Raw genomic sequence first — 22,994 nt, 5'->3', positions numbered from 1 at the left:
CTCTCTCTGTGCTAGTGAATGCCACTGGGCAGCAAGGGCTCAGTGCCTCTCAAAGTCAGCCTTGCCATGAATGCAGTGGTTCACAGGACAGTGTAACATATTCCACTTTAAAAATTAAAAATAAAAAATAAATTAAAAATTGCTGCAACATTCCTTGCTTAGATAGGGCAAGAAAGCATGTTTCCAGAAAGAGTTGCATGAAGACCAGTGTGAAAGTCAAGGGGACTAAAAATAAGGAGCCCCTACTTACAGGGCTCTTCTGGGAAAGGAAGGGAAAGACAAAAGAGATGCTGAAAACTCGAGGGTCATGGGAGCTCTTTTAAAGCATGTTTACCCATAGTGCTGATTCCAGGCTTTGGGACATTATGTGCAAATCCTTAAACTTACTATCTGGGTGTCATTCTTGGGTCCAAAGGGGGGGTGAAGAAAAGACCTGGGATAATGCAGCCACTTCAGCCAATGGTTGTCTTTGCTTCAACTTTGCTGCCATCTGACTAGTTCCTTTACTCAGCACCTCTCTAGGAAGACAGACAGAACAAAGTTCAGGAACATGTATGGAAATTGAGTTGGGAGTTTGAGGTATTAAAAGATTTGAGTCTGCTAAAGGGCTTGGGAAGTTGTCCTGGGAGCCAGACATACATAAACAAACTGGCTTTGATATGACTAAAGCATATTCCAGACACGTTCCTGCCTGGGATCAGATCCCTGGCTACTTTTTGTATCCATATGGCATATCTATAGAGTGCCAGGGTGCCAGCATTCCAGAAAGGCCAGAGCTTAAGAGCTAGATTTAATTTGTGAGCCACATAGAGACACTTTGCATGGACATGAGTGAGTTAAATTTCCTGTGCAGATGTAACGGGAGCAAATGGAAAATCAGAGGTAGAGATACAGGTGGAAAACAGCATGGCCAGAATGAGAATTTTTTCGTTAAAGTCTCCAGGAGAGCAAAATCAATTTGCTCAGTACCTTTTGACATGGGTAGATGTAAGACCAGGTTCTCAGCTGGAGTGAGAGTGTAACTTCCAGTCAAGGAAGCTGTATCAGCATTTAATGCCAATGAACTTTGTCCCTGCTGAAGTTGAAGTCTTTCTCATTGAAAGTTTGTCTCATTCAGGAAAATGCCTCTTAAGTTTTCTTGCCTATTTTTTTGGCTCCAAGAAAAATGGGAGTGACAGTGAAGTATGTGCTTAATGTAATCAGGGCCCAAAGGTTCAGGATCTGAGTAGAAAATGAAACCATGCAAAGAATGCATTGTCTGGCTCATATATGCAAATATTACCATATTGGGTAATAGCTGTGGTGTGGGGGTGAAAATTTCAAGGAATCACTTGAAACGTGCTATTTTTCACATCCTAGAAGCATTAGCTTTTTCTAGGTTAGAATATAGAAATCAAATGCCATTTGACAGATCAAAGGTAGTTGCCTGATCACATCTTATTGATAGCAGTGGTCACTTTGCATTGCATTCCCTGTCATTGAATCAGCTCCTGAATTTGCTACAGCACCTCTTTCTTTTACTTCTTCCAGGGCTAGAAATTGCCCTTTGACCCATGAGACTAAAAATGTTTATTTTATTGATTCCTTAGTGGAGAGAAATTGGTTGTGAGAAGTAATAGCTCCTTTGATGATGTAAGAGTTTGTCAGACTCAGTTTAGAAACTACTGGTAATGTTGCTAAAATATGATACTGCTGATGCAGTAAAGGAGCTCTACAGCTTGGATTTACTCAGACAGAAAAGCCTTTCTGTAATACCACAGAAGCAGAGAGAGCTTTTCTCATACAGGGAATGCACATTTTTTTATTGGTGAAAGAAAAATCTGAAAAATGGTGATGTGGGTAGGATTTTCCTTTTCCTACTGAAGGGTAGGAAGTATTATGTGTTTATGAAATACCAGCTGGTCAGGAAGGCAGGACAGCACGTTTTTCATTTTGCACTGTTGGTGAGTGTAGCTTGGTGTAATCTTTATAAAATCGATAACGATCTCAAAATGTTGGGCTCCTGTTGGGTAGAGGTGCAGGGGAGGAGGCGTGAGATGAGCTCTGGAGGACCTGCTCGGTGGAGCCTTGTCAAAGGGGGCCATCTACTGGGCCCCAGCCCTGTGCCTAAGGCACAGTCACCGAGGAGGAACCTCAGCTGCAGCTCAGCAGGGCCCATCCTCACAGAGATGGCCAGAGATTTTCAGGGCACAAATTCCTGATTAGAAAAGTAATTTCATCAAAAACAAGGCATTCTTGCTGGCTACACTGAGGTTTTTTTCTAGTAATACCCTCAACACAGTGAAATCTGGAAAAACTACAAAAAGTTTTGACCTTTGTTCAAGGGAAGAAAGTGTCAGGAAATTAACTAATTAAATAGCAGACTTCTCCTTTCTGGTTTAATGAAGGGTTTTGTTCCTTCAAAATGTAAGCAAATAATAGGAAAATTAAATTGAAATGGTCAAAATAAAAAGGGAACAGTTTTACCAAATTGAACTGTTTTTACCTGGTTTCTGGTGCTCACAAAGTTTTGCATGTGATATTTTGTCCTATAGAACAGCAGGGGAATTATGGCTTATAAAGAGCATTATAAAAACAGGAAACAGTTTTGTCACCCTGTTTGTTTAATAAGCTGGTACACTCTAAGCTCAGAATACAGAGAGATTTCATAGGGCAAAGAGACTTCCAGTGCTGTGCTGTAAGATAATAACTCCAAATGTTATTTATTCTAAATGGAAGATACTAGATCTAACCATTACTTGTAAAGCACTGTGAAGAGAGTGAGACAGAAAGCAGGTTGATATTTGTTTTTAAAAATTTACTCCTTTTTTGTTTCTCTACTTGCTCTTGCAAGAAAGTCTAGTGGGCAGGGCAGCTGGCTGATAGTGCAAGTGCAGTCGCAGTGGTCGGAGCTCACACTCAGCAAGTGGCACATAGTAGGGGTTAACTGCTCCCCAGCATGCAGCTTCACCTGCTGCCCTGGTTTAAATGTAAATCCTCCCTTGATTAAATATTTCTAAAGCTTAGAAGTGGAGAGAAAGCAGGAGATGAGACATGGAACAGAGAGGCACAAAGGCACCTTGGAACTGTGGCAGGGAGGGAGAGCACACAAGGTCCTGGGGAGGGATGCACTGGGCTGCACTGGTGGTCCAATGAGGGATATTTCTGCATCCATGCATTGCAGGGCATGCCAGGAGGAAGGGGTGGAAAGAAGGGGAGTGGACATGGCTGTTGTGACATGCCCAGATGACCTCCCCTGCAAGCAATGAGTGCAGGAGCCAAGGAAGACATGACTCTCCTTGAAACAATGCAGTGATGGCCTTCAGCTGGTTTTGGGGATGCTTCCAAAGAGGCAGGAGAGCCCCTCAGTTCCCCACTGCCTGTGCTGGTGTCATAGGTAACATCACTCCAGCTTGGTTTTTCCATGTGATCCTGACAGTAATCAGTGTATTTCTGCACAAATCAGACTGACTGCTGCTCTTGTGTTGGCATGCTGAGGAACTGCCTCACTGACCATCTTCACTGGCACAAAATCCTTGTGGGCTTATGGGGTTTTCCCCTCCCTCTTAAGATGGGAAGCTCTGTAGTTTCTGTGTGAGTCTCACCTCTGTAACAGAGCGTAAGCAAGTTTTTATTCACCTTGTTCACGTCATAGTGCAGTGGTGGTGGAGCCCAGTTCAGGAGACTTACACACAGAAATTGCTGGTAGGCACAAACCAGGTGTTTCTGTCAACTTGCTGATGCGCATGTGTGAGGGGCAAAACATCATTTGAAATTCTCTTTTGACATCTAGCCTATTGTGGCTGTGTTCTGCTGTGCATAGTAATGCACTGACTGCATAGCAATACACTGACTAACCACAGTCATTTGGTTAAAAGTTTGCTGCCTTCCATCTCCAGAAGACACCGACATACAGCTAATACTTAAAATTACAGAAACAGACAGTAGCTCTGTCAGCAGACCTTCAGCAGCAGGACCTTTACAACCTGCTCAGCAATTCAGTTTATATGACTTAAATAGCAGCGACACATGCTGTATAGCCTAATAAAATGGCCTCAGTGTAGTATTTGATAAATATTTCTTACCATCACAAATTCACAAAGAAGGTGAGAGCAGATTAACAGGTCAGGATGGAAGTTGAGCTGAAGAGAGGGGGCACATTCCCAATGCTGAGCTATGTATGGCATAAGATTTCAACATGAGGAGACTGATTGCCATTGTGGTGTGAGTTTTTGTTGGCTGACTCCATGCTTTCCTGGAATAGGTGGATTATTCTGAAGCAGCAAACTAAAAGGGTTGCATGTCATTAAGTTTTCAGAGACCTAGGACAGAGTTTTTGTGATGTGAGGTAAAGCTATGCACACCAGTTCAAAGGTACAGTTGTGCTATGGCTGGTGACCTTGAGAGCTAAAAGACTCTGTTGCTACAGTGTCAGCATCACGGAAAGGTTTGTAGCTCTTGGAGTGAACCACATGCTGAAGAATTGCTCCCACTAGACACCATTTGGTTTTTCTGTGATTCTGCTGTAACAAGGTATTCAGGGGAAAAAAAGATCCTGTTACAATGCTGCTGCATACCAAGCTTTGGGGCTGGGCCTTCAGCAAGTAAAAATCATCTCTGGAGTTGCTGTCTCTCTTTGGCTATTGAGGTGGATTCAGCGTTATTTTAGCACCTAGTTCAGCATCTTCCTTTCCTTAATTTCTGCTCACTTCTTGTTCTCAACATCTGTCTTCAGCACCTTTCCATTAACAGTATCTCAGGTGACCACCTTAGTTTCTTGCAGAGTGCCTGTGCACAGACTGTCTTCCTTCCTTTTTCTCTATCAGGCTTCTCCTTGCTGGAGGGAATAGGGACCCTCATCCACCTCTGCTGGGCAATCCTGAGGATGGTGTATGTTAGAGAGCCATCTCCAAGACCTGCTTCTATTAAAAGGCATGGTTGTGCTCTGTGTCTGCACGTTGGACAGATGTGAACTGGTTTGGGTCCAAGTTTGAGGATAAGCTCTTTAGGACCAGGTGGGAATGGGATACTACTCACAAGCTAATAATAAACATACAAAGCAATGCTTATTTTATCTGTGTGCCCCCAAAAGGGGGAGACACAAGCCCTGGCAGTAAGGGTTAAAAAGCCTGCGTGGCTCAGTGCTTTTCATTCTGTGTGGATGGATTCACTGCCACTTCACCAGTCTTCCTCCCTCCCTCCTCTGGAGAATTAAAATACACCTTCCCACACAATGCAGGCAGGCACATGAGCTGCCCAGGACCACAGACCAACTCTCCAAACTACTAAATCATGTTTGCTGCTGCTTCTGTGCATGCAGGAGGGAAAGCAATTACCAGGCTTGGAGAGAGCTTAATAGGAAGGGGGCAAGACTTTTAATAGTGTTTTTCTGTGTAAGCACAAGCATCCCCAAAAGCTGTGGCTGAGTTATAGGAATACAGTAAGCTTGCTGAGTAGGCAAGTGCTGTGTCAACAGGTAAAAGCCTTCAGTCCTGATAGTTTGTGAGCAGGGAGGGTGATCCCTCAGCCTGGGCCTCACACAGATAGCTCCTGGGTTACTGCAAGGTGGGAAGAGCAGCTGAGCAGGAGCTGGAAGGGGGAAAGCTGCTGGCTACCAGGAAGACTTTGAGTAGGGGGAATGCTAACTGCTGGGCTGAATTTTCAAAACCCTCCATTTTGGATTAAAGTGTATTTTTAAGCCTGTGAATCAAGCGATTTTCAGCATGAGTTGGGCCTTTGATGTTTTTTTAATTCCCACCCTTAATCTCTGGGGCAGGCTGTGGTACAGCAGGTGCTGAGCTCTGGGCATGTGTGATTAATCCAGACTGAGGACTTCTCTGCCTGCTGTAACATTCACCACAGTTGTTACCCTTCCTAGATACAGAAATCCAGCTGCTTTCAGTGGGACTCCTCGTGTGTTTGAAATGATGCAGCCTGCTGAATTGAGAGGTTGATCACTTGGGCCCTAATCCTGCAAATATTTACCCATGGGCTTTAGCTCTGTTACAGGAATAGTCCAGTTGACTTTGGGAAATGACACATATTAGCAGTGCTGAGCACTTGCATAAGGCCTGGCAGGACCATAGCTCTGGTCCTTTTCAGATTCCCATCTATGAAATGATATGGTCCCTTTCTCTGGAAAGGTTTGGGTTTGGAGTCACTTACTTATTTAATCAAACAGTTATACTTGAATTTCTTATTGTAACCAAGGAGCTTTAACACTTCGAAGGAAAAAGATCCCATGGTCCCTGCTTTGACAAGCCCTCAATCAAACTGGTGAAAAATATGCCCATACTAAAACAATAAATAGCACAGATTACACAGAAAATTACCCTTCCAGTTCTATGGCTCAACCTTCTCATGTCAATTGTCAGCTGAGAGCAAGCATTTCCAGTTCAGCAGCTCAGCCACTTAGATCAGGAAGGGACTGTAAAAGAACAGTTAGACCTTATCAGTTGTCAGAAAACTCTTTAGTGACTTGATTTTTCTTTATAAAATGTAATAACTGTCAGAGATAAAGAATATATCTCTCTTCCCAACTGGCAGCCAAGGGTAGCTGCAAAGGGCAAGCAGCATGGATACTCATAAATGTGTGATTACAGGCCTTTCTGCTGATGGAGAGGGGAATATTGATGCAATATTAGTCATTTTTATTGGCTTAATATTCTTCTTTCATAGCAGCATATCCAAACTGCTACATCTTTCTTCACACACAGTCACTGTCCATCTAAGATGCACTGCTGCTCTTTCCATTTCTAATCCAGCACTCTCCAGATCCTTGTGAAAAGCCAGAATATGAGGGTTTGCTGTTGTACATTTTCCTTGTCAGTCCACCCCTGCTCCTGGAAGGATTTCTTTTCCAACTGCTGTACAGTAGATCCCTCTCCTTCTCTGTCGTCTGCCCTGTCTCAAGTTACAATCTTTTAGGATGGCAGGGGCCTCTCAAAACATGTTTTTCACGGTGAGTAGAACAACCTGGTCTTTTTGTCCTCCTTGGGGCACACCAGGACACTGTGATGATAGCCCAGGGAACATCTGTGTGATGGGAACTTGTTTGAGAATGCAGCAACCCAAGGTGTTCTTTAAAGGGAAAAGAAAATAGATTTTCAACCCTGAGTCTTGGGATACGGTTGTGAATGCTGACAGAGAGACTTTGGGGATGGGCAAGTTGAAGGGAACCCACCAGTGCTCCTTTAGGACTGTGGAAAATAAACAAGGCAAACAATGTCCTTGGAAGGAAACTGTTCTCAGTGTCTGCTCCACCTTCCTTTGGGAAGGAAGCAATGCTGAGACTAGGGAACAAACAGCTCCATCACAGACCGAGACCAGATTAATCTGCTGTTCCCTGGACTGGACTAGCCAGACTGGGAAAATGGAGAGGACGCTCCATGGGAAAGAGATCTCTCTCTGTTTAAAGTGCACACTCATGAAGTTAAGATTCCTTTTTCTCCATAGCATTTCTGTTCCTGTTGGGGCTGTTTCCACCATTAAGCCTAATTACTTAGCTTTTTATGTGCTATCCATTTCTTTTCATCATTTTAAAAACTTCAGTTGCCATAACAACATAATGCAATCAGTGAAACATAACAGCTATTTTCTGTAGTCAAGGTCTGTGCACTGTCAAGGATGTGAGCCATTTAAGCAAATCTTCACCATCCCCCTTCCTCCCTCCTCTTTCTCACTCTCTCTTTTTCTCCCTAAACAAGCTCATAACAGGAAGGAGAAGCCATGAGGAATAATTAGACACAATAGCCTGAGCAAATCCCAGTCGTACTCATGCAGTCTAGTCTAATGAACTTCCAGCACTAATCTTGGAAGTGTTGATGTGCCTTTTTAATCACTTTTTTGATGTCATAGATAGATTAGTTGCAGCAGGACCTTGATAATCTACACTAGAGTCAGGAGACCCAGAGCCTGTTCAGAGAAATGGAAGAAAATCAAAAGCTTTGCATACTTTGTTCATTTCTTTCTCATTTTCAAATGCTTATTGAGAATATGTGTCTATTGTACCATCTTAGTAAATAGAATGGTGTGTGTTTTGTAGATTCATGGAATTTAAGCATGAAAAGTCATAGCATCTATTATTAAATCATTGCTGAAAGGCTGGGAGAAACTGCCACGTTTTTGTGTGGGTGGTGAGACTTGCAACAAAGCATAGTATAACTGCTGGGCTTCTACTGCACACATACATAAAAAGCAGTCTGAAAATAAATCTGGCAGTCTGGTTCAGTGCTATTCTAAGCAGTGTGAATATAAGATCTATCCACAACATCTTACTCACTCCTTGACCTCCATGAAGGCTTTCCTGGAATAGTAACGAGGGAGTTTTGAAGCCCGGGATTTGGCTTAAGCAGCCTCTCTCCAGCAGAGGACTCAAGGCTGTGCTTTGTCCTTACAGAGCTCGTCTGCCACGGGCAGAGCCTTCTAGTGGTGTTGAGTCGATCATTGCCAGTTCACTCTTTCCACTTGTCTGCTTGTGTTGCAGCACCTTGTCCAAGCAAAGGAAGAATGTCATCAGCTGTGTCACCGTGCATGACTCCCCCTACTCCGATTCCTCCAGCAACAACAGCCCTTACGCCGTGCAACATCGCACAGGGCAGAATAATGGGAACAGCTACGACACCAAAGGGGTTCCAGAGACTCACTGCAGTGGGAACCCCCGAACGATCATCGTGCCACCGCTGAAAACCCAGGCCAGTGAGGTGTTGGTAGAGTGCGATAGCCTGGCACCAGGTAAATTGCACCTCTTCCGTCAAGAAAATTAGTAAGAAATAAATGATTTATCTTGGAAGAATCTCATTGTTCAGTTTCGTTTTGTTTGTTTGGTTGGTTTGTTTTCCAAAGAAACTGTGCTCCTGCACTTCTCTCAAGTGACACATCTGTTCTTGGTAGCCATATTGCATTATTTATGTGCCCTGGTTCACTCAGGAGTCGTGGGTCAAGTGTTGGTCCCAGTTAGTTCTGTACAAACCCAAGAATAGAATGCAGCCTTTAGCTCAACATTTGACATGAAAGGCACCCAAATGCAAGTGTGAACCTTTGCTGCCTTGCCTTTCTGTAGGCTTTCATTAAAACGGGTAAGAGATTGAAAATGTGAATTTTCATCCAAACTTGCTGACGTTTCTGGGAAGAACATTTCCCCAGGATCTTCACCGTGGACTCATGAGGTTTGCTCATCCAGAACCTCTGCAATGCTAGATAGTGTGATGTGTTGAAAAAGGCTTTATGATGGAAGTCTGGCCCGAAGCTGTTGGCTTTGAGCTACTTGGCAGTCCTTGCTTTGGATGCACTGCTGGTGAGCACAAAGGCTCGAGGGGCGAGCTCCGCACCAGCTCCTTCTCCCTCCCTTGCCACTCACCTGACTTTAGGCAAGCCAGGGCTTTTTTAAGCTGTGCACACCATACTTTCCATCTTCTCCTTGGGATTTGTACCTGCGTTGTACAGTTCTGCTGGCAGAACATTGTCTCATTGTTCTGAAGGATCTATAAAGCCTGCTCCAGGCCTGCTTTGGGTCCAGTTAATCAGGTCTGTTTGTCTGCCTCTAGGAGAACAGGCCTGTTGTGTATATCAAGCCCTACTGAGGTATTCTGATAATTGAGAGAAACAGTTTTCTTAACCTGCTTCTGTTGTATGTCTCCTCCCAAAAGCCACTCTGGAGGAGACTCAGTGAGGAAAAGGTAGGGTGAGCAAGTAAACAATGTCATGTAAGCTACAAATGTGTTTCCTTTCCTGGCACAGTCACCACCAGTCACCACTCATCCTCCTACAAGTCCAAGTCCTCCAGCACCGTGACCTCCACCAGCGGTCACTCTTCAGGGAGCTCGTCTGGAGCCGTTGCCTATAGGCAGCAGCGACCAGGAGCACATTTCCAGCAGCAGCAGCCTCTAAATCTAAGTCAGGTAAGTCAACCAAGGCTGATTTTGGTGCATCACCCAGCTCTTACCTACCACTCCTCCATCATGGGCTGTCCTGTTCCAGTCTAGTGACAGTTGGACCCCATGTTGAGTTTGATCAACTTGTTTCTGCTTGACTGCAGACCTTGATCTTCCAGCTCAGGCACTAGAGGTAGAGCAGATCACACCCCTGAGTGGGCTGGGGGTGCTCTTCCTGTGTGTTCTGAAGCCTGATGCTCTGAGTGGGAATAACATGAGAGGGGAAATGCAGTGACTCAGCCACAAAGGAGTGGAGCAGGAGCATGTAGGAAGGACTGAATTCTCCTTAGCTGTAAGTAACCATGGGGAGAATATCTTCCAAGTGAAGAGAGTGCATAAGCCTGGCTGTGGGACTGGGAGAGAAGTCCCCATCAGGTGGGACAAGGCAAAGGCAGACCTTCTATGTGTATAGGTGACCTCATGTAATGAGTTTGATCCATCCTGTGATAAAGCTGAGCTGAGATCTGGACAAATCCCATCTCTTGGCAGCATGCAGTTCTTGAGCCGTTTCCCAATCTGTGATCAGAACTCTCAGGGATCTTCCCAGGAGCTGCAGGAAATAATACCCTTTTCACATCCTGCCTCTGGGGCCTCTTTCTTCCCTGAGGTGAGCGGAGAAGAGTAGGGAAGTTACAGCTCAGTTACCAGTGTTTCAAGAGGAGAAAGTCTGGAGAGCTCAGAGGACAGTGCTGGTATGCAACCAGAGCTGGATATTAGCAGAACTGCTTTTTAAAAAGAAAAATAACTTGTTTATTTTGGAGAAGTATGTCTGTTCTCCTTCAATATGCAGAGGAAATTTAAAAATGTGAACAAATTTTAAATAAAAGTGTGTGAAAATGGAGGAAGTGGACAAGATGCTCTTTGCAAGAGTTGGGGAGGAGTATTGCTACCATATTTCCACAGTAATGGCACAGAGAGTGCTTACAAAAAGGATGAAAAGGTTTGGAAGAATAGAAGGAAATAGCATGGAATATTTTCCTTCTTGTCTTCTAATTCCTGCTTTATTGGTAATTTAATACTCTGACTATAAATGACTGGGAAAACTCCCTGCATTTTCGTGCAATGCAAGAAAACAACTTAAAAAATCCTTGGGAAGAAAAGTACATTGGTCTCTTCCTGCTGCTAGAAGTTTCCTATGCTCAAGTAATTTTAGCTAAGGACAATGAGGGCACCAGGCACCTGCAGGATCTAATCAAGCTGAGAGTTTTCTCCTTAAAAAAAAAGTGGTTATTTTTACTAGCCAAGGAAATCATTAACTGCAAATACCCAAAGTGAACAAAAATAAATTGCCTGTTCCAGGCATAGTTAGGCAATCTCATTCCCCTGAGCTATCTGTAGACCACAATTTGTCATCAGAGAGTTCACCAACAAAAAACACTTGTTGCCTCAGCAACTGGACTTGAGGAAGATGTTCGTGGGAGCTGGGCGTCCAAGGTTGTGTCTTTTGGTAGCTGTGTCAGCAGGTTGTAGCTCAAACTGGGGGACTTGCTTACCTTCTGGGGGTCATTTTGATCAATGTATGAAACTGCAGGGTTTTCCTGGGCTTGTGAGGGACCCAGTGCTGTCACTCGTTTTCAGGGGAAGACCGGCAATGCTGAGGGTGTCAGGAGGAGCTCAGGAGACTTTTCTGAGGTTGTCCTGGTGTTGCAGGGAGGCTCCCAGACACTACTGAGGAGGTAAAGAGCCATCTCTTGTCTTGTAACCACCTCTCACTGTTGCTGTCTTTATCCAGGGCCAGCAGCACATCTCGACCGACCGCGCAGGGAGTCACCGGAGACAGCAAGCCTACATCACTCCAACGATAGCTCAGGCCCCGTACTCTTTCCCGCACAACAGCCCCAGCCACGGCACGGTTCATCCCCACCTGGCCGCGGCTGCCGCTGCCCACCTGCCCACCCAGCCCCACCTGTACACATACACCGCCCCCGCCGCCCTGGGCTCCACGGGCACCGTCGCGCACCTGGTGGCCTCGCAAGGCTCCGCCCGGCACGCGGTGCAGCACACCACCTACCCCGCCAGCATCGTCCACCAGGTCCCCGTCAGCATGGGCCCGCGCGTCCTGCCCTCGCCCACCATCCACCCGAGTCAGTACCAGGCTCAGTTTGCCCATCAGACCTATATCAGTGCTTCTCCAGCCTCCACAGTCTACACTGGATACCCGCTGAGCCCCACCAAGGTCAACCAGTACCCTTACATCTAAACACTGGAATAAAGAGCGAGAGACGCACCCAGCCCGGGGGGAGTGAGGCAGCCGCTTTTGTATTGAAGAACATGACAAACTAACAATGCAATGGGAGGCTCGTGTGAAACTTGAACGAAGGAGACTTTAGGAAGAAAAGAAAAAGAGGAAAGAAGGGGGAAAACCAATTCTACAATTTTTATTTAAAAAAAAAAAAGAAAATGGAAAAAAAGAACAGGAAATAAAAATAAACCACAAAAAAACCCAACCATTCTGCACCAAACTAGAGAGAAAGAGAGAAGGAGAAGGACCCTCCAGCGGGTCCTGTCTTTTGAAGAACTTCACCAACAGACTTTTAAAGGTTATTTTCATTCAATAGTGAGCTACATTTAGAAATTTGTTGTCCAGAACACCTAAAATGAAATCCATTAGGTTTTTAATCCTGTAGGTATATGGATTAGGGATTTATCCAGCATTTCAAAGGGTTTATGCAGCAGTTTCTGTATCCCAGAGTATAGATAGGTTTGGGGGGATTTTTAACAGAAAAGGAAAGTGGGTAAGGGAGGCTGAGAGTGGAGGACAAAACGTTGTCCCAGTGCTTTAAATTTGGGTTTAACACTGCTACACTTAAACACACCTGGGCAAAACAGGCCATGCAGCACTGGTTGAGAGCAGAAGCAATGGGGGTATTTCTCCCTCTTCTTGAACACACTGGATAAATCCCTGAGAAATGCTATTCCTAAACAAGATCTCTAATAATGTATGTTGGATTTCAGTTGCATTTTTTTTAGGGTTTTGTTTTGTTTTGGAAGTGTTCCTTTTCAATCCCTACTCATTTTAGTATAGGAGGAGACATTTTAGCTGCCCCCAACCCCCCACCCCCAGCCCCGGTAGAATGTAGCACTATACAGGTCATACCCCTTTTTACTCTTTTGTGTTGAACTTCAACGATACCAATAGACTATTCCTCAATGTGATTGCACAAAGAAAAGTGATATAACATAGGCATGTAACAATGTGATTGTCCAGGTGTGTGTGTGTGTGTGTGTGTGTGAGTGCAGATGCTGCCTTCTCTCTGTGATGTGTTCCTCGGCACAGCCATTACAACTGTCACAGTCTTAGTTTTACATCATTCCCTCGTAGTGCCTTACCAAACTACAGACGCGGTTTAAGGGTTTACTTCCACTGGTACTCCTAGAAACTGACTGAGGCTAGTTGGAATTTACTCTCAGCTCTTTTTCTTTCTTTTACTTTTTTTTCTTCTTTTTTCTTTTTTTCTTTTTTTAATTTTTTTTGGTGGGGGAGGGTTGTTACTGCCAATTTTCTCCTGCTGGTGGTGTTGGGTTTTTTTCCCACGTCGTCAATCGTAGCTCACGAGGTGTTGGAGTGGCTCGTTGGGGGTCAGAAGTGCGTATAACTGAGTGTTTTGTCAAGCACTGGATGGGCTAGAAACAACCAGGTCGGTTGCGAGGACCCAGAGGATCTGGGGACTCATTTGTGGACTGGTCTGTTTCTGTCCTGTTGAAATAGCAGGTTTCCTCCCCGGAAACTGAATTCTCATTCTGCTGTTTGCTGATGCTCTCGATGGAGTGGGAGGACAGCGTCCACCCTCATCATCAGGTTGTCCTGGTCATGTGTCTGAAATGGGAACAAAAATTTAGTCCTTGATAAGGGGAAACACTAGTTGTTGCCAACATCTCTCACTGTGTCTGTTGACAAGAAAGGGTCAGGAAAGGGCTGGAGTCGCAAAGCAAGCATGAGAAAATCCAGTTGAGAGAGTCAATCTCAGGTTTCTTAAGTGAAAAGAGTATTGTAATACATAGAGCCTTACCCACTCTAACATAGCTGTGACACTGTGTGCCTCCCCTGCTCTCTTTTCACCTACACCCCAAAAAACTGCCTGCAATGGCAGAGTGACCCTGGAACTGGAGAGTAGGTTGGTCCTCCACACCAAGGAATGCTACATGGTTGTTTTGTTTTCCAACAGTTTCTAAAGAGAGCCTTTCCTGTCATTGGTTTGGTTCAGCGGGGAGTTTCCCTGGTAATGGCACTTGCACTGATGCATCAGTACCATCATGCCTGTGGATGTCCTGAGGAGGAAGGAGAGAAAGGAGTTTGGTAGAACGTTTCCATGAAAGCTGAAGTCTATGGGGCTGCTCAGTTCCACTCTACATTTCCTTGTAACTAGAGCATGAAGTAGTCAGGTGTTTTGCAAGATGCTGGAAAATAGCAGGTTTGTTGGCAGGGTGGTGAGGGATGGGTTCCTTGAGTGGCAGTGAGGAAGGAGGCTCTCTCAGGTTGGAAAAGCTGACAGAAAGACAAGCACAAATACATTGTTTTGTGGTAAGTGCTTGGCTGGCCTGGAAGACGAAGGGATCCTGCTATGCATAGGCTGTTCAACAAGGCTATTGTCTTCTGGCAAACCACCAAATAACCTTCCTGGTTGCTAGCTCTGGTTCCTGGGCTACTCTTGCACAGTTTTCTTCTCCTGCCTGTCCTTCATTCCAGCTCAATATACTGTAGATGAGGATGCAATCTCCCAGCAGCCTGTGCACCTTACCCCCGCTCTTGTTTTGGAAAGACACGTCCCTTTTCATCTGAGGCAGGAAAATAAAACCCTGCTCTCTCTCTTGCATTCCTCTCCTCTCTCACCAGTTCGGGAGCGAGAGCATCATGCTGCTTATGTCATGAAAAGGAAAGATAATGTTATTTTATTGTATGGTTGTTATGATTATGATTATTATTTTATTATTATTATATTTTACTCTGGGTTTTAATTGCACACGCATTCCTTAAACTTTGTGGGGGTTTTTTTCTCTTATTGTTGTTATTGTTGTTAATTTTATTTCTCTTCATCAGTGGCATTGGAAGGGTTACTGTGATTATGAGAACTGCAGGAGGAAGGAGAAACAAGATTATTCCAATGATGAAAACTCTGCCACTAATCTGGGGGAGTGGGACCGCTCAGTGAGAGTGGTTACGGCCTTGAGGAACAGGAGTTATCCTCTGGGTCACATCTGCATTACAGGACAAGTACAGAAACATTCATTCATACCTGCTAGCAGCTAACATAATGATCTGTCAGGAGAGCTGGATCACAGGCAGGTAAGGACCTTGGTGCCCCAGGGTCCAGCTCACCATCCCTTAGTTTGAAAGGATGTTTATCTAAGATTAAGACTTATTTGTGCTCCAAGCCATGATCATTGAGCCCTTGCAAAGACACAAGGCCACACTACACATTAAGGGTTTGGTTTTCCTAAAGGAGGACATGGTTGGATGGCTCTCCAGAAGCACGGCTATCAAAGGAGCCACAGCAGAGCTGCAAGGGTGGCTCTCAGTCCCATCACTGGATAAAGCTCGCTGCCACACACAGATGGCATTAGCTGGGTAAAGCATGGCTGCAGACAGGGCAGTGTTCCTCACCTGCTCTTCCACTCTCACTGAAGACTAATTAGGTGTCCACAGGCCAGAATGCTTGGTTTGATTTTTTTTTCTTTGTTCCTGACGTAGATTTTCCCTTCTTTTACAATTATTTGTTGTGGAATTTTGTTATGCTGTTCTGGTTGCTACAGTTTAGGTATTTATTATTTGATTTGCATCACCTGCTCTTTTAGAATAGAAGGAAGCAGTGACTGAATTTAAATTCCATCAAAAAAATTATAGGACTTCAGCAAAGACTAAAAGTTAATCATGCTCTTGAATGCTTTGCTAAAGAACTTCAAGTTAAATACTTGTTTATGTGCTCCTCTGGCCTAAGATTAGCAAAGCATGGAAGGTTGCAGTCTCAATCACAGTAGTGTTTTACTTGTATTAATTGCATTTTCCCTGTGTACCCATCTGACCTGCCCTCCCACATAGGCTCAGATCTGATTTTGGGAGGTATTTGGCAGTGGAACTGTTACAACAGCACAGAGTGGCAGAGAGAAGGGTTACAGTGCATGTCAGAGGAGCCACCTTTCACATTGTCCATCCTGGAGTTGCTGGTCTGCCAGGCGGTCGTGGTGATGGGATGCTGATTACAAGAGATGCACAGCACAGCAATCAGATTGCTTTGATGGTACAACACTGTGAGAGAGCTGTGTTTTCTGGTGGATATAAGGGAGCTGAGAAACACCTCCTCCCTCACTCTTGTGTAAAGGAATTGTATGGATGAAGGTGTGACTGGTCATAGGGGAAACACAGTCATTTCAGCAGAGGAAATAAAAGCTTTGCGTGCTGTCAGTACCACACACATAACAATAGCCAGCTGGTTTTGCTTGCAGAGTCCTTTGGAGAGGAAATGGGATTGTCATGGTTTGGTTCAGTTGGTGTTCCTTGTGTGCATGGGGTACATGGTATGGAAACTTGAGGGGGTAGGAGAATGTTTAGATACTGGAAGTTTAATGGGTGGCTTATGGCTGGCAGAGTGAAAAAGTGGTTCTTTTCCCCATCATGTCCTCTTGCATTCTGCCTGTGCAGGAAGCAGAAGCGAACACAGACATTGTCTCTCCTCAGGAGGATGTTCTGTTACCTGCTGTGAGGTCAGAATGCAGGAGGGAGGGTAGAGAACCACTAACATGAGCAGACTGGAAAACCCAAATGGAAGCACATTTCGCTGTAGAGTGGTTAAATCCAGTCATTTGAGAGAGAAAATGCAATTGCATCTTCTTTGGCAGGTTTTACCTGCTTGTACCCAACAAATTGGGCTTTGGCAGGTCTCTAATTCTCTCTCTTTCTCTAGTAGTTTTGGTGTAATACACAAAACATTCCAAGAAAGGGACACTTTTGACTGTGACATTTTTCCTTTTTTTTAATATATTCAAGGGATTGTGTATTGTAATTTGGTTTGAAGGCAATTCCATTAGCAATCTGAAGGGCAATAAACCTGTTTTTTTCTTTAACCAAAGATACTTTATTTTTTTAAAAAGAGAGAAAGAGACTCCTATCTACTCCAGAAGTTAAATTAAGCCACGAGTCATGAGCACCAGGCAATGAGGATACACCGTGGAACTCAATCTTTCCATTCACTTCTTTTTTTCTTTCTCTCTCTCTCTCTCAAGTTTCTGACATCTTTTTGAGTAGCTAGCTTGATGAGCAGAGAAATTCACACTAAATATTGCTGCTATCCTAAACTGTAGGGGATGTCAAAAACTTTTTTCTTCTCTTGTTATTGTCCACATTTATTTAAGTGTTTTAGTGGTGACATTGCAGTGTGCAAATGGTGAGCTGTGTAGTGGGGATAAGCTTCTGGATGGTCTGCATGATTCTGTAGTGTCTCCTCTGGATTTAGGACACTGTTTTGTTCTGTGGGTTCATAAAATCATAGAATATGCTGAGTTGGAAGGGACCCATCAAGATCAAGTCCAACTCATGGCCCTGCACAGGACACCCCAAGAATGACACCATGTGCCTGAGAGCATTGTCCAAATGCTTCTTGAACTGTCAGGCTTGGTGCTGTGACCACTTCCCTGGGAAGCCTGTTCCAGTGCCCAGCCACCCTCAGGGTGAAAGACTTTTTCCTGATATCCCAAACAGTGATGTCGTGGTCAGGCCAGGCACAGCTGGGTGTTGGACTTAGACTTGTGTTCTTTCATGGCTTTGCAATCATTACAGATCTGCAGTGCTACTTGTGGATACCTGTATGCAAGGTCTGCCGTGGGTAGGCAATACAGATGGGAAAGGTGTGGGAAGGGAATGTTCTCCCTCTTCCTGTTGGCATAGCTGTCCCTACCATGATCCCATTTGCTGTGTGAGCTTCAAAGCAATTGATCTGTGGTCCTGGGCGCTTATCTACGTCACCCTCTTGGTGCTCCTGTGAGAAGGACCTGTGTCCAAAGTACCTGGAATCCCCAGCTTATTTCTCAAGGCCCACTTCTGTGCCTACAAAGCATTTTTCTCCCTCCAGACATAGGGAGGAGATGGTTCTCTGCTGCTGAGGTTCCCCCACTGCTGTACTCCCACAAAGCTGCCTCTGATGACAGTGACATTTTCACCCTGGGTTGTAGATGCTGAGTGAGGTGCTCAAAGAAATGGTGCCAGTCCTGTTGGTGGCTGTGCATAGACTCCTTGCAGAAGTACTGCACTGGGTAAGAGGAGCTGGGCTTTCCACGCTGGTCTCCATCCCTGTGGTCCATCCTCCTCACCGCTACCTGTGTGTGTATTGCTGTGATGCCACCATGCTCACCAGGCACCCCAGGCACACAGCGAGACCCACAGCAGGGAGGCCCCTGGAAGGAAGGCCTGGCAGTGTGTAGAGGAGCTGCTCACAAAGGCTCTGTGCTCAAGGGCTCCTTGTCCCCTGTGACAAATGTGATTGCTGTGAGGGACCCCAGAGGCAGTGGTTACCTGTGAGGAGTTGCTGATGCAGGTGGTGGTGTGAGAACCAGTTGGGAGGTAAACTGACCTGGGCTCTGCGTGTCAAACGCTTTCAGTGGGAAGACGTGGTTTTAGAGCATTTGTGTGTGTTGAGAGTGAAATGTGAATGGTAGATTGGCTTGGTTCTTCTGAAGTCTTATGAAGCATACTAGGAGGTTTTGCATTCAGCATTTGTGGTTTGAAACTCCTGTTTCTCATTTACGGGTTAGCTTTGTCCTTCCAGTTTTAGCAGTGCTGCTATAACAGACTATTCATGTGTGTTTGAAGATAAAGTTTTTGTTTTTAATCTTTTGCTTATCATAGTTAATCTAAGAAAGGCAATACTAAAGGTATATTTTTTTCCAAAAATGATATTTTTTACTGCACTGATAAATATTGTGACATCTCTGTTCTTAACTCTTTCGCTGTGAGGGGAACTGTGTGCAGATTCACACAAACCTTGTAAATACTTATGTGTACTTCTGACAGCCAGGGATCGATCTTCCTTCCTTCCTTCCTTCCTTCCTTCCTTCCTTCCTTCCTTCCTTCCTTCCTTCCTTCCTTCCTTCCTTCCTTCCTTCCTTCCTTCCTTCCTTCCTTCCTTCCTTCCTTCCTTCCTTCCTTCCTTCCTTCCTTCCTTCCTTCCTTCCTTCCTTCCTTCCTTCCTTCCTTCCTTCCTTCCTTCCTTCCTTCCTTCCTTCCTTCCTTCCTTCCTTCCTTCCTTCCTTCCTTCCTTCCTTCCTTCCTTCCTTCCTTCCTTCCTTCCTTCCTTCCTTCCTTCCTTCCTTCCTTCCTTCCTTCCTTCCTTCCTTCCTTCCTTCCTTCCTTCCTTCCTTCCTTCCTTCCTTCCTTCCTTCCTTCCTTCCTTCCTTCCTTCCCTCCCTCCCTTCCCTCTTTCCATTCTCATTTCCTTCCTTTCTCATTGCCTTCTTCCTCTTCTTTCTTTCTTTCTTTCAAACAAGGTTTCCTCTTTGAAACAGAAAGCAATGGGGCAACAATGCTCAGCAAAAGCAAAGCTTATCCCACTTTCAGAACATAGCCAAGGAGTTTTTGCAGTGCTGGCATAGAGTTAATATTTAAGCCGATGTATTTTGATTTTTCATCAAACTGTTTGGAAAGGAATAAGATGGCTAGAAAAGCTTTGGTCTGGAATTCTGATCAGAAGAGTTACCCATCTATTTTATGGCATTTTTTCTTATGGTTTCCTTTTCTTTAAAAAAAACCTTAAAAATTAAAAAAGGCTTGTTGCAGGCTTGCTTGCTTGAGCTCTAGGCTGGTTGGTGGCTGTCCTGGGAGTGTCTTGTGCTCTGGGACCGCTGGCTCCTTTGGAAGCAAACCCACTGATCAGGATTCTGGATTCTGATTGCTTGAATGGGTATCCCCCGGTACTGTGGGATACTTTTGCTTTTTTAAAAGAAGGATTTAAATACACTTACATTACGCAAACTGTGACCTAATGGCAATAATTACCTCAAATGTGGGCATTCATCCTGGTTTTAGCCTTTCTGAAATCATGTAGCCAGCTTGAACTTTGATTCAAAGACTCTGAACTCCATAGGGGCAGAATAGCGATAAATGCCCACCCTGGTCATTGTTGCTTGAGTGAATTCTGAAGACAGTGAATCTTTAAAAAGAAAAAAAAAAATTAAACCAAGGAATAGATTACTCTTTTATGTATTTTAATCAATTGTGATGTTAAAATGCACATGTAAGTATATATGTTTATAGCTACTGTAAAATGCTTTGGCCTTCTAGAAGATATTTAATGAGTCACATTTTAAACCAATATGAACTGAATAATAGACTGTGGCTACTTAAACAGTTTTCTGGCTACATTTTATAGTTACTACAGTGTTTTATAGTTTACATTTAAACCGGTACTTTTTAAGGGAAATCTTGTGTTTATAAGTGACACCTTCAAAAACTCAGTACAGCTGCCTCTTTTTTAATTTTGCCCGTTAAAAATATAAAAGTACAAGTGTGTTTTTAATATGTATATTCTGTTTTTGAGATATAACATAGTGTTGGAAAGTCAGTCCAGAGATGAAGTAATCCAATGTATTCCAAAATTTGATTGAAAAAACACTCCACCCGCTTTGAAGATTTAGTTCAACAGATAAGCTATTTGTTTGTTTGCTTGTTTTAATAACATGCTTTATTAGGCCTCCCTGGTTTGAAGTAGGGAGCATGATACAAAATTCACTGTTCTATGTAAGATCCTCATCTGGATGAAGATACCCACATTAGGAGAATGAAGGATATTCATAAGAAGGATTGTATTGTACTGTTGATAAATCATTAGCCAAACGAATAATTCCTGACTTAGTGAATGCTTGTTTTATTTGGGGGGTGGGAGGGGGGTTGTTTGTAAGTGTGTGTAGTGTGTGTGTGTTTGTATGAGCCACTCAGAGGCAATGCTGTAATTTGGCTTTCATCTGTTCACCCCCTTCTTACAAATTATGCTCACCACCACACAGAAATGTTTTAAACCAGTAAACAAAATACAAAGTTCACTCACCATCTCCTTGTCAACTCTGTTTTCTCAGCACATGCCAGTCCCCATTAATGCTGTTCCCCACTGCTGCTACCCTGTACTTTGCATTTTGATATATCACATTCCCCACTCCCTGGTCTCACTTAGCTGTCTAGTTTTTTCTGTTGTGTTCTCTCACTCGGCTAATCAATGAACATAGTATAAATGTCTGCTGGGCAAAATGGTACTTTGAGGTCCCGAAAGTACAGGATTTGACATTTTAAAATATGTACATCTGGGCTTCAGCTGTGGAGCTGAGGTGCTCACGGGAGGGCTCCTTTCGTGTTTCCACCGTGCCTGAGGAGGCTGTATTTGTCAGCTGGCAGCAGAGGTGGTGGAAAGGAGCAATCGGCGAGGCTGGGCACCGGTGCTGCTCCCGGTACAATCGGAGCCGCGGGGCCGGGGAGTTCAGCCCGCCTCCTCCTCCTCCTCAGCACCGTTCCGGTGGTTGCCATTCCTGCCTCGCCGGCCGCATTGCCAAAGCCATCAGGTGTCACACGGCAAGCCAGGAGTGCCAGCAGCACTCGGGCCAGCTGGCAAGCATCCACCCTCCCTCGCTGTGCACCACCACTCAATCAACAGGCTTCACTGCCCGGCTCCTGCATGGTCCCCTGTTCTCCTGGGGGGAATCACACTCAAAATAAATACCAGCACGCTCCAGGAGCCACAGAGTCTTGTTGAATACCTTGGCTTGCAGCTTGTTAAGCGAGAAGGGGTTTCCAGCACTCGCAACGCACATCCCATAGGATCTGGATGGTTACATACAGCACCTCTGCCCTCAGCAAGGAAAAAAAGCGCTTCTGCAACGCTTCCACCTCACATGGTTACATACAACACTTCTAGCTTTTCTTTTCCCCTGTTATCCCTTATGTGTTTGATTTTTTTAATTTTATAGATATATTTTTTTACTCTGTATTCTCGAAACAAAACTTCCACAGCTATTCCAGGGCACAACCATTTCAGGTGTAAAAAAGGATCTCCACATCCCGTGTTTCACCAACAAAGCAATCAAGGCGTTTTGGGTACCAGATTCTACTTGGGCAGAACCAGAATGTAGCCTGTATATTTCATACCAAATCCAATTTCTGAAAGGAGAGGAAGTGTCATTAATAGCTTTAATAAAGGAGTGTGTGTGAGAGAGAGAAAGAGAGGGAGTGAGAAAGAGAGAAGAACAAGGGGCATCTTGGAAGGTGAAAAGTCTAGATTTCGGGTAGTTAAAAATGAATCAATGGGTGAAACTTTTTTTTTTTTTAATGAGCTGTAAAATCTTTTAAAAACAGGAGGGGTGAACTGGAGGGAACATTTTATGCCTTTCAACTACCCACAAGCCCAGCATACTCTGGATGGAAAGTGGAAGTTAATATACACTGCACCAAAATTATTAAGGGAAGGTGGGGGCAGAGCTGTGAAACACTATTGCAGTCACAAGGGAAAAGATGCCCCTGCCCGAGCTCTGGATCTCAAGTGGTTCTTTCTCTACAGTTTCATCTCAGCCCAGTAACCCCACAAAAGCCCTGAGCCATTGTGTTTCTTCACTGTATGGTTTCTGTAATAAGAGTGTTAATCCATGTTAATCTTCGTGAAAATTATTGTGTGCAACAGTATTTTCTTGTGTACTGCTTTTTACCTATGTGAATTGTCCCTTTTTTTCTTTTTTTCTTTCCTTCCTCTTTTTTCTTTTTTTTTTCTTTTAGTAATATGTCTTTCTTCTTTTAAAAGAAAAAACAAAAACAAACTGATGTGTTGTAGACCTATATGTAACCTATTCCTTAGTCTCATATTATAGGTATGTTATAAGAATGGATATTTTACTTGGCTTTAGAATGTTTTACAAGAAAACTAATTCTTAACCAATCAAGTTCTTGCTACTAAAAAAAAATGCTTGTGTTTTTCATCATGACGTTGTGTGCTTCTAATTAATAATCATTTTCGTTGTAGAAAAATGGAGTGAATTTATATTAGTCTTGGAAACTAATAATAGCATTGTAAATTTATGAGATGATTTTAACAGAAAATACATTATAGAAGAATATAGTTA

The 22,994-nt window shown here is 44.1% G+C and overlaps 1 protein-coding gene and 1 long non-coding RNA gene across 3 annotated transcripts in view; one reads left to right on the top strand and one right to left on the bottom strand.

Annotated features, from left to right (window-relative positions):
- HIPK2 (homeodomain interacting protein kinase 2) overlaps positions 1–12,342 on the top strand; it is a 126,228-nt gene extending 113,886 nt beyond the window's left edge. For both annotated transcript variants that reach the window (XM_064420986.1, XM_064420987.1), the window contains exons 13-15: positions 8,465–8,712; positions 9,718–9,878; positions 11,644–12,342. In XM_064420986.1, the coding sequence (XP_064277056.1) occupies positions 8,465–8,712; positions 9,718–9,878; positions 11,644–12,111 (877 nt within the window). In that variant the 3' untranslated portion in view covers positions 12,112–12,342. The remainder of the gene's footprint in view (positions 1–8,464; positions 8,713–9,717; positions 9,879–11,643) is intronic.
- Positions 12,343–12,882: 540 nt separating this feature from the next.
- On the bottom strand, positions 12,883–19,059 carry LOC135300947 (uncharacterized). Its single transcript, XR_010362696.1, has 2 exons — positions 16,045–19,059; positions 12,883–13,728 (listed from the first exon to the last, which is right to left on the bottom strand). It is a non-coding gene; the product is annotated as an uncharacterized LOC135300947 (long non-coding RNA).
- Positions 19,060–22,994: the final 3,935 nt, after the last annotated feature.

This window comes from Passer domesticus, chromosome 5, assembly GCF_036417665.1.
Source record: "Passer domesticus isolate bPasDom1 chromosome 5, bPasDom1.hap1, whole genome shotgun sequence".
Lineage (NCBI taxonomy): Eukaryota > Metazoa > Chordata > Aves > Passeriformes > Passeridae > Passer > Passer domesticus.
This window is presented reverse-complemented; position numbering and strand designations above follow the sequence as displayed.